Source organism: Elephas maximus, chromosome 6, assembly GCF_024166365.1.
Source record: "Elephas maximus indicus isolate mEleMax1 chromosome 6, mEleMax1 primary haplotype, whole genome shotgun sequence".
Taxonomy (NCBI): Eukaryota; Metazoa; Chordata; class Mammalia; order Proboscidea; family Elephantidae; genus Elephas; species Elephas maximus.
Window position 1 is genome coordinate 117,054,158 of NC_064824.1, and position 12,201 is coordinate 117,066,358.

The following is a 12,201-nucleotide window of genomic DNA, read 5'->3' on the forward strand; positions in this document are numbered from 1 at the left end:
CAATGAGGAAAAACCGTAAAGGGTACAGAGGAATAGTTCTGCTAAAACACAGATAAAGTGCTGCTCCATACAAAACAACAATGAAGAATCAGAATCAAAAGTCACTCAGAATACAAAGAAAAACCACTTCACATATAATGTGGCCAAGGCTGCTAGCCAAGCTGGTAGCAGCTCAATTAGGCAAAATGTAGGAACCCCACTTCTGTTTTCCTCTCTGTAAGCATAAATAAACAACACTGACATAGGCCAGATAAGCTGGGGCAGGAAGGACAAGGTCAGAGGGAGGGAAAGCCGGGGAAGAAGAGAAGTGTGCACAACCCCACGTGGTCTCACTCTTGGACAGGCCCACTCTGTTCTTGAAACAGATGGTGATTGCTCTTCTGGGTTCTGGCACTCAACCCTGACAAATCTGGGTCCTGATTCAGGCTCTCATCCACTCTTATGCCAGTGGAGGCACCTATACTCTGAATCTCTGTATTCTAAGCAAAGTCCAGTGTCACTAAGATCGGCTGGTTTTATGTTTACACTGGCATACTTTTTATTAAATACTTCAAAACCTCCGATACATGGCACACACGGAAAAGAAACAATTTACCAACTGTGTATAAATAGGATACAACAAAAGAGATTGCCTGAAGTCTAGTAAGCAAAGCATGCCATAAAGGAGTCAATGATCGTGGTGAGACACGGCAAAAAAATTGTCACAAAACTCTCAAGGCCTAACAAGCCAGTTTCCCCATAAAGTATATATATTTCCAGGTGTTAATAAGACGTATCAACTGAGACAAAACGAGAATTTTGAAGTAATGCATTAGGCAAGGTGTCAGAGGGAAGAGTCTGTTTAATTTTGGTACACACTTGTAAGAGGACATCACTCAGTGTAAAGGAAGACGGAGAGGACAAGGACAGATCCGTTTAATTGGGACATTTTGGTGACTTAGTGCTTTTTGGTGATTTTTCTAAAAATCTCCCAATAAATACAAGATCCATGTGTACTTGCCATCTGTTCTGCTTCCCTGATTTAAAACAAAAGACCACATAACGGGTCAATTAAACCAAACAGGGAAAAACAAAGGCTGGATAATCAAAAGCATCCACTGAAGTCACTTAGGAGAAAGAGGGAAAGGGCATTTTTTAATATAACCTTTCAGTAAATCCTAAATGAGTTTATGCTACCTCTTTCACTGTATGTTCCCCAAACGCCCTCCCGATACCCAGAACACTCAACTCTGTATCTGAGATACTGCCAAGAATCTTTAGTTTAGGGTTCTCCAGGTAAGCTTCTTTCAACAACTCCATCCGTGGCTGGGCACGCGCAGAGCTGTGTTTATACTGCTACAATGCTAACTGCAGTAGGGAAGAGTAACTACCTCTGTGAATTACCTTGCTAGGTTTTAATTCTTAAAGCTTATCGTTTAGAACAATTTTATACTTGATCAAGGAGAGAAATAAAGAAAGGTGTAGACTAGTATTTGCCTTGTGGAGTCAATTAGCTGAATCTGTAATACACTGCATACTTCTTAAAATGTAAACACTTTTACATTTGTTCAATTTATCGTTAAACCATTTAAGTTAGGCCTGAAATTAACAGACCCTGGCAAGTAAACAGATAATTTTAGAATCAAAATATAAACAGCAGAACAATTCATAGATTTGCTTCTAATTCTATCCTGCTGAGACCAAATTGATGACTGTGGACACACATATAAGAATGTTCTCTATAAAGGGGAGTCTATCTTAAGGCCAGAATTAAAGTTACGGCTACTAAAGTGATAACATCTGGCCACACTCACTCAAATTTTCCAACACTCCATAATATTAGGTGAAAATAATCTCAAATTTTGTTTGGTTTATGTTTCTCTTCTAAAAAATCCCAATTAGCGCACAAGGTTGTGTGCAGAACGAAGTGCTGTCAAGTTCCAATTCGCTATCACTTAAAGGAATGTAACCACACACTGGGTATTTTCGATGGGAAGATTAATGAGTTATTATGCAGACTGCCTGGGTCTGAAGCACTCTGTCCGTATATAACTTCTTCCTTCCTAGCCCCAACATGCCAACTGCCCCATCCCCTGATTCTGGGCAAACTGATCACACTGCAAAAAAGAATATATTATCTATTTATAGTCTTTAAATATATACAGCCACCTCAAAGCAGTAACAAACCTCACCAACACAGTCCAGTTGAAATCTCCATTTTTAGTCACTAACCCTTCACTGAACTAAAATGACAAAATAACACTGTAGTGAAAGGAATGAAGGGAAAGGAGGAAGACTTACGAGGCCACAAAAATGGACAGATATCAAGTAAAATCTGAGTATATGAGCAGTGGGATAACTCATATACCCCAATAACCTATTTTCAACTAACAAGTCCTGCCCAAGAGATGAAGCCCACGTCAAATCAGGTTTCTGAGCCAAGTGTGCTTCTAGGTCGTGCACACATGCAAGCTACCAAAGCAATTCCATGGGCTGCTTTAAGGGGCAACCCAGGCTTTTGGCATTATTTCTTTTTTCTTTATGCCCTAATGCAGCCCTCACTTCTAATCATTCCCAATCATTTTTAACGGTGCCTTTCAATGCTCTTGAATGTGGACACAGAAGAGAAACAATAGCTAAAGAATCTGATCACCATTTCACTCATTTATGAGGGAACCAGTTATTTTTAAGCAAAACACACATACACACACACACAAAGAGGCTCCGTGGTGGGAATGAAACAAAATTTAAAAGCTAGCTTTTAAAACAAATATTCACCTCTGCTCTAAACTACTCCTGCATAGTCTACCACCGTACCAATTTGCAACGTTCACTGGAGTAGCATGTGTGTAGACGGAAGGAGGCTAAGCATTTATCAGAAGTTAAGCAAAAATGCTGAGGCCATGTACAATTCAAAGATGCTAAATTTGAGAATAGGTTACTATGTTGGAACTTCTCCAAGTTCTAGAGTGGGGCTGAAGCTCTCTTCAGGAAACCCGTCAGGAAGGATGTGGTATCCTCTGTGCTGATGGATTTTAAAACGCCTTCTCCCCCTGAAAAACTGATGTGGTTTTGTTCCTACCTCAGAACTGAAGGGTAATCCACTTCATTTATTTAAAAAAAAGAAAGAAAATACTGAGGTTTTATTTTGCTTTACATAACTCTGTGAGATCCAACTGATTCTCGGGCTCACAAAATTATTTTGTGGACAGAATTCCACCCTCAAACTCATTCTTTACATAGTTTCACAAGCTGCTCAACCAAGGTGGTTATGCTAGCTGAGTGATTCAGGCAGTACTTTACATTGTACCCTCATTTAGCCTCAACACAAAGCACCTAAAAAGTAAGATAAATACATTATGCACCTTTGTTATTTGTTAGTTCTAGGATTACCTAAACCAAATCACATTTTAATTTCCGCCCTGTTTCAAGGGCAAAGCCAGACAGCAAATGGTTAAATGCTCAAGCTTTATCTTACAGCTCACATACTTAATTCTATACTTGCGGTAGGGCTTGTTTACCTTTACTGGTCCAGAGTTTTAGCTTTAACACAAGAACACTTCTCTTGACCCCCTCTGTTTGAGGGCCAGAGATATTAGCATTCTTCCTTATCTCTAAGCACCCCGGCTGTCCCTTCAAAGAACACCTGCTGGGGAGTACCAACCAGGACAGTATTATCCTCCTACCTCTTCATGTTTTGGTTACAACCTGTTATGGTAGTGCCTATTCCATGGAAGAATGATACAGAAGAAAATTAAGACTCTATCTTTACCACGATAATAATATTGATGACATATGATGAACATACTGCAGAGGGAATCTCTTTACAAAAATGCAGAGTATATAATGAACACCAAACGTAGGACCATAACACATTCCAAAGCACCAACAATCCATTTTGGGGGACTGCATGTAAACAGCAAAGGCATTACAAATCCACAAAATAATTAAAAAAAAAAAAAAAAAAAATTTAGCTCCTTAAGTCAGGTGAGAGAAACTCCCTTCCCTTGTAAGGAGGACAAATGGTCATTAGTGTAACATGGAAGGCTGGCTTTCCAGTGAACTGTACTAACAAGAAACACACGAACAATTAGTGATTTGAGTGAAACTACTCAAAGAACATGAAAGCTAAAAGCCAACTGGTATGTGTGTATCTTCACACATTTCTCAGGTGAACAGACTCTTTGACACCTCCATTTCTTCTCCAAACTGCTGTGCTATTAATTTTGAGCAGGCATACTCTGGTGACTGACTCATTCTAACTCTTTAAGGCTCCACTCATTCCGTATATACATATGTATGTGTGTTTGTGAGTGTATGTACATATATATATTTACAACATGTATTCCCAAGACAACAGGAAATGCCGCTCCTGTAGGAGAAAAAAAGGATAATCAGCTACAGATGTGAGACCAAGGTTTCCATAAAACAGTCAACATGGAGCATTCAGCATAATTGCAATTTTCGTCTTTTGTTTTGGCCCTGAGCTGTGTGCTGCTCCCGCATCAAGTAGAGTTCCAAATTCTTTTTGGGCAGAGGCAAGGTGAGATGGGAGGCAGTAAGAGAATATGCAGTGCAAACTGCCAACCCAGGAGTTTGCTCCTCATGAGGCCTGACGAGTAGTCTTCCCTGCTTCCATGTTAAGTGCCTGAGGGTTCTTTTCTGTTTCCATCAGCTCATCAAAGATCTCCCTTAAAATAAACCAAATAAAAATAAAACAGGAAAATTAGGTGAGCAAAACCAAAAGACAGACAAGAGAAAGAGTCACAGAAAATAGGTACTAGTGACGCCTGCACAATTCTATCTGGTGCCTTGTTGCTGTCAGCTGCCATCAAGTCAGCCCCCAATTCACGGCAAGCCCATACCACGGAATGAACGCTGCCTGGTCCTCCAGCATCCCTATGACTGGTTATGAAGCTGACTACTGTGATTCATAGGGTTTTCATTGGCTGATTTTTAGAAGTAGTTCACCAAACCTTTCTTCCTACTCCATGTTAGTCTAGAAGTTCTGTTAAAATCTCTTCAGCCTCATAGCAACACACAAGCCTCCACTGACAGATGGGTGGTGGCTGCACATGAGGTGCACTGGCTAGGAATCGAACCTGGGTCTCCTGCATGAAGGGGGATTCTACCACTGAACTGCCTAATTTGATGCCTAAATTTCAATAAATAACCAGCTCATTCATTCAATCACCTTTTTAACCCCCTGGCATTTTTTAGAACAGTAGGCGGGAACTGGCAATTTAATAAAAATGCCATGTAGTTTCCATCCACATAACTCAGATCTTCTAGCTGATACAATAGGAAGATAAAAAAAGTTTATGAAAGGACAGCCCCTATCATAAAAATAAACAGTCTTAAGTTCCATACCTAGCTGCTACTGCGTGATAAGTAATTAATGCTGACCGAGGAAAGAAAACATTCCGGAAATATAAGGAAATATTAAGAGACAAATCCTAGGCCAAAATAACAAAAAAACAAAAATTGCCAACCAGTCAAGTGATGGGAACATTTTACCCTCAAAGGAAGAAGAAAGTTTGGGTGATTTTTAGCTTGTGGCTTTGGATCTGGCAAAATTTCTTACTTGTGCATATAAAAGAAGATGTAACCACTCCGATCTCGATCACTCTGCACGGAAGCTTCTTGGATTTTAGATACCTCTAGGTCATTATAAGTAAACCATGCCTGCTTCTTAATGTCGTACACATCACTAATGTAATGACCTGAAATAAATAAAATCTTAAACTAAGGTTTTTTTTTTTTTTAAACATATTGAGTCTTTTTTCAGGTACAGGAAGTTTCAGAAAGAGAAAGGCCACCCTATCTACTCCACCCCCACCAATGTTTCTAAAACTCATTCAAAAAAACCTGTACAGAAAATTAAGGGAGGAAAATACTACACTGGGACAATTATTTTGGTAAGTATATTCTGTTTGGGGCATTTAGGTTATTCATGAATAGAGATTCAAAACAGTTACACCTATTAACACAATTCACACTTAACGTGACCAAAGACAGAATTTCAAAGTTTTTCTTGATACATTCAACTTATAGCTTGAAAAATGAGACCCAGCACTGCCTGATAAGGGAACAAGTGCTGGCTAGTCAGGCCATTTATAAAACGCTGAAATCAGGATGTCCATTTACCTGAAGAAGAAGTGCTACCAATGTGACTGACAACACTGATGAGCCGATAGGAATGAGGAAGAGTTCCTGTCTAGAAAACAGACGCAGGCATTAATTTTAACTCTTCATTTTGAATAAAAGCAAAACACTGAATTTAAGTTTAATATCAAAACTGACATGTCTAAGCTCAGTGTGTGGTGTAGTCAGACTCAATTAAAAATCCAGTGGATGTGCTTGTTCACACCCATTGACCAAAGAATTCAACCCTTAACTAAGAATTTATCCTAAGGAAAAAATTCAAAAGAAAAGAGTATATGCATCAAGTTATTCACTACAGCATTATCTACGATAATGAAAAGCTGGAACTAAGAATACAGCCAATGCCAGCTGACTGGGTGGTAGCATGCCAACTCAATACAACATTATGCACTTATTTAAGAAAATTATGCGGATCAGCAACATGTTAACTTTAAAAAAAAAATTCATATGAATGCAAATAATAATTACAGCTGTATAAAAATCTGTATGCTAATGGCTGAGTACTGGAAAGCAGAATGAAAAACTAAAAAGAACTGCTGTAGGAATTATGGGTGAATTTCTACATTTTTAATATTTAAAAAAATGCAATTAAAATATCGTTAGTAAAAAAAAAGAAAACAAATCTGAACAGTGAAATTCATGCACTGTAGGAGCACTATCAGATAAAATGTTGGCAAATATAGCTATAGGTAAACCAAGGAACCCTGGTGGTGCAATGGTTAAGTGCTTGACTACTAACCAAAACGCAATGCAGTTGGAAGGCCTGGAGATCTGCTCCTGTAAAGATTACAGCCTAGGAAACCCTACAGGGCACATGGGGTCAGTAAGAGTTGAAAGAGACTTGACGGCAACTAACAACAACATACGTAAACCAGAAACCATTGAAATGTTCATAAACTTTGATCTAGGAATTTATTTCCAAAATATGCAAAACACTATAATCACACGTTGTTCCTCATTGTATTACTTATTACAGTGACAAATAAAAACAACTTAAATGCTCTATGTTAGTGAAAAAATTAAATAAACAGTATGTTCATTTGAGGGAATATAGTACAGTCACTAAAAATGGTTTTAAGTAATTTGTCTTAAAACAAGTAGGATAAAAACTACTTATACTATGATTCTTTTTATGCACATACGGGGTTAGGAAGACAAAAGAATATATCAAAATGCTAATAGCAGTTATGTTAGACTAGTTGGAGCTTAAAAAAAAAAAAAACTTAGGTAACTGAAATTACAGAAGGTTTAGAAAATAGAAAAAAAAATAATTATTTAATGTTAAAGTAAAAAAAAAATTCATATGAGCCTTAGTTAACATCATTAACTCAATAGTTTTCACTGTGCAATAACCAATGATTTTGGTATTTGACTATAAACATTAAGAGTTACTTGGTGGAACTAAAGGTAATTTAATATACATACGCCTTTTTTTTTAGTGCCATGTCACCCAGTTCTATCTAAGAGGCACATAAAGTGGTTAGGATGTTTTTATTTGTTTTCAGAATCTTGTGTGTAAGAAGGAAACCCTGGTGGCACAGTGGTTAAGTACTATGGCTGCTAACCAAAGGATTGGCAGTTCAAATCCGCCAGGTGCTCCTTGGAAACTCTATGGGGCAGTTCTACTCTGTTCTATAGGGTCGCTATGAGTCGGACTCGATGGCACTGGATTTTTTGGGTGTGTAAGATATAAGAGTAAAGGACAGGAGAAAACAAAGACCATTCGATGGCTGCCAAAGGGGCAGAAATGACTGTTAATGGGGGAGGAACAACTCAGAAAAGGAGGGTGAGAATGGTTGCACAACTCAAGAGAATGTAATCAATGCCACTGAAATGTACATGTAGAAACGTGAATTGGTGTTATGTCTTTGCTGCGTATTCTCAACAAAATTAATTAAATAAAAAAAGGAGGGGTGAGGGGAAAAGGCAGAAATGAGCCAGCAGTAGAAACTGACAGTGGGACAGTTGGAGAGAATGACCAGCCAAGAGTAGTACTGATGATCTGACCAGTTCTGCTCAGGGAATGAAATATTACCTCAGCATTTCTCTTCAGTTCCTCAGCTTCAGCTTCTGTGTACTCCATGTCTAAAACATCCTCATTTCCAGAGTCCTCATCAGAACCCAGGGAATCCAGAAAGGAGCTGTTGAACTCTGAAGAACACAAAGACAAAGTCTGTAAAAGTTCTTGGAGCAGACACAAAGAGATGTGATTAGAAGATTAAAAATAACTTGAGGTACACATTTTACCATCCTAAGGAAGTGTAAAACAGAGTACTATTATTACAGGTTTCCAATCCACCCAGCCCACTTGGGGAATAAGATTTCAGGTACCAGCTATCTGTAAAAGAAATGCTCCCTTTTCTTTTAAATTTATTTATATGATAAGACAATCTAACCTTCATAAGAAAGGAATAAAACTGAAAAAGAGAATATAATTTTACACGCAACCCAATTTCACTAAGTTTTATATCATATAAACTATACATGAGATTTGAAGTACTTGGTACCTATAGGTGTCACTAGCAAATATAAAGTATCCTTGCGAAACAGCACCCATAAAAAGGTCAATATCCTTTCATTTTTCTTTGATATTAAGTCATTTTTTAAAAGAATTGTTAACAAAAAGTAATGGAAATTCAACTTCTAAGTTTCACCTAAAATACACTAACCAAACAAGGAAATTCAAGATCCATTTTTTTCTTTAATAATGTACTTTCACTGGAACAACCAATCTTTACTAATGACTTTAAAGAATCTAAGAGCATTTGTACATAAATCTGCTTTAAAACACAGTGAAACCTCTGAGAGCCAGGACTCGACAGGATTGCCTTGTTTTTCCAGGTCTCATAAGTTTTCCGCCTTCAACAGTGTATCCTTACCACTTTTCTATTACTCTCTATTAGGGGAAAACATTTATGTTTTCCTTCTCTGACAGGCTTCCACTTTTCACAGATTCCAGCTTTCGCAGGTTTTACTATATAATTAAGTCCACTAAAATCACAGTATAGGCTTCTTCGAAAAACACAAACATGTAAGAATGGGAAGAATAGAAAAAGAGATCGTAGCATCAAAATTTTGGAAGCTAGTAATAGGGGAGAGCAACTGACTCAGCAGACCCTAGAAATACCATGCCAGTAACGGAAAAAGTTTTCAGAATCAAGCCAGTTTAGATCACAGACTCAAGACTTGGAAGTACCAGGTACCTCCGGAGTAGGTGAAGGAGCGGGTGGAGGAGTAAAATAAGGACTAGGTGAAAGCTGTCTGAGAAAAAGACTCCTAGATCCACTCCCTCCCTCAACTATGTACTGCTGGGCAATCAAAGAAGTCTGGAGATTTCTCTCTGAAGAGTGTAAAACAGTCTCTGGACTGGGGAATGACAGGCACAGGTGAGGTCATGAGTACCATATACTGAAAATAGGGGAGAAGGTGACAGTATAAAATCACGAGCATACGGACCCCCATCTCCAGCCCTATTCCTATACTTGGCTTCTAGAACTCTGAAGGCCACATCTTTTCTCTTTGGGCAAGAGTTTGGAAAACTCTTCTTTAGGAATCTGACAAGCTGAAGAGAAAGGCCTAAGAGTGCTAACATCTCAAAAAAATTCCCACCCTGTGAAATTCAAAGTTGACAAGTTTTATCTATCCATGTGCTCATAGCTTCCAACCATCTTTTTAGTCCATCCAGTCTTAATCACGAGCTGACAGCCAAAGATTAGTAGATATCTGAGGAAGGTCTCTAACAAAGAATACCAGGAATATAAAGACCATAATAAACATACAGGATACAATATGGAGGAAATAGTCTTTTCAAGGGGAAGTAAACTTCAAGCAAGCAAGCAAACTATATTTAATATTCTCAGAGAAGTGAGATGATATTACTTCCATGAAAAAAAAATCTTATAAAAATGGAACATTCACCGCACAAAACAGTTCTTCAAAATTAGAAACATGATAGAAATAAAAACTCAACAGAAGGTTTGGAGTTGGAGATAAGGTTGGAGAAATGTCCCAAAATGTAGATCAAAATGATAAAAGAAAATTAGAGAGAAGAGATCAGAAGATTAAAAGGACCAGACTAAGTGGTATGGATAACAGTTCAAAAAAACAAAATAGAGGGGAGAAAACCATCAATAATTCAATAAAATTTCCTAGAATTAAAGGACACGAGTACCTGAAGCCACAAGTTATAAGGTCTCCAAAAAATCGAAGTCACTTCCCTTTTTTCAAGAAGCCACTGGAGGATGTTGTTGTTGTTAGGTTCCGACTCAACAGCGACCCTACATACAACAGAATGGAACATTGCCCGGTCCTGCACCATCCTCACAATCTTTGTTATGCTTGAGCCTGTTGCTGCAGCCATTGTGTCAATCCATCTTATTGAGGGTCTTCCTCTCAGTGAGGATGTTCTCCATCAAAACATGAATACATTGAGAATGAGGAAGAATCAGATATAGAACATGGGAAAGTCAAACCAAGTAGAGAATCAGAGAGAATCCCCAGAAGATTGATTAAGAGAGATCTCAGGCTCTCTGTGCACAGATGTAGAGGTCAATCAGTCCAGACTGGAGCAATATGACTGAGAAGAATGCCTGGGTGAGTCTAGCCTGGCTTACTTGTAACTTTGTCTAAACCATGTGCCAGTGAAATTCCTGCTCTTTCCCCCATGCCCTGTTGTCTAAATCAGCCTACAATACTTACCACTAAAGTATTCTGCTCTATTTCTGAGAGCTGGAGAAAGACCACAATGATATTCGAAACAGAAAATCCCCCAAAGCTATACACTCTTGTGAACTGCCAGTATCTGGTCCATATATTGGTCCTGCCAAATGCCATGACAGTGGTGAACCTTATGTTTCCTTGAGTACTCACTCATGACCTTGCCCACAGACTACCCCCAGAGTGATTCATAAGGAAATTGAAGCTGCATTACCTTTTCCTAATACTTAAAAGTGGCACTATAGCTCTTTCATTATACAGAGAGATTACCCTTGCTATTTAGTTTTTCAAAACTAAAAAAATATATTGTTTAGGGATATGGATACAGTTTGGTAAAATTATAAAGATAAGCAAGCAAAATTTTGCTGAATATCATTCAAAAACAGCTGCAGCAGTATATTGACAGGGAATTGCCAGAAATTCAGGCCGGTTTCAGAAGAGGACGTGGAACCAGGGATATCACTGCTGATGTCAGATGGATCCTGGCTGAAAGCAGAGAATACCAGAAGGATGTTTGCCTGTGTTTTATTGACTGTGCAAAAGCATTCGACTGTGTGGATCATAACAAATTACGGATAACACTGCAAAGAATGGGAATTTCAGAACACTTAATTGTGCTCATGAGGAACCTTTACATAGATCAAGAGGCAGTTGTTCAGACAGAACAAGGTGATACTGATTGGTTTAAAGTCAGGAAAGGTGTGCGTCAGGGTTGTATTCTTTCACCATACCTATTCAATCTGTATGCTGAGCAAATCATCCAAGAAGCTGGACTATATGAAAAAGAATGGGGCATCAGGATTGGAGGAAGACTCATTAACAACCTGCATTATGCAGATGACACAACTGTGCTTGCTGAAAGTGAAGAGGACTTGAAGCACTTGCTAATGAAGATCAAAGACCACAGCTTTTGGTATGGATCGTACCTCAACATAAAGAAAACAAAAATACAACTGGACCAATGAGCAACATCATGATAAATGGAGAAAAGGTTGGAGTTGTCAAGGATTTCATTTCACTTGGATCCACAATCAACAGCCATGGAAACAGCAGTCAAAAAATCAAAAGACTCATTGCATTGGGTAAATCTGCAGCAAAGGACCTCTTCAAAGTGTTGAAGAGCAAAGATGTCACCTTGAAGACTAGGGTGCACCTGACCCAGGCCATGGTATTTTCAATCGCATCATATGCATGTGAAAGCTGGACAGTGAATAAGGAAGACCAAAGAAGAATTGAGGCCTTTGAATTGTGGTGTTGGCAAGGAATATTGAATATACCATGGACTGACAAAAGAACGAAAAAATCTGTCTTAGAAGAAGTACAACGAGAATGCTCCTTAGA

General features: G+C 38.5%; 1 protein-coding gene across 6 annotated transcripts in view; it reads right to left on the reverse strand.

The window, feature by feature from the left end:
• Nucleotides 1–12,201, reverse strand: part of USP37 (ubiquitin specific peptidase 37) — an 80,390-nt gene continuing 68,189 nt past the window's right edge. For 5 of the 6 annotated variants that reach the window (XM_049888159.1, XM_049888160.1, XM_049888161.1 and 2 more), the window contains 4 exons: nt 8,180–8,295; nt 6,127–6,196; nt 5,564–5,702; nt 1–4,670 (listed from right to left, as the gene is read on the reverse strand). In XM_049888159.1, the coding sequence (XP_049744116.1) occupies nt 4,583–4,670; nt 5,564–5,702; nt 6,127–6,196; nt 8,180–8,295 (413 nt within the window). In that variant the 3' untranslated portion in view covers nt 1–4,582. Of the gene's footprint in view, nt 4,671–5,563; nt 5,703–6,126; nt 6,197–8,179; nt 8,296–12,201 lie in introns of those variants that run through there. The other variant, XR_007517962.1, reaches the window with a different exon arrangement.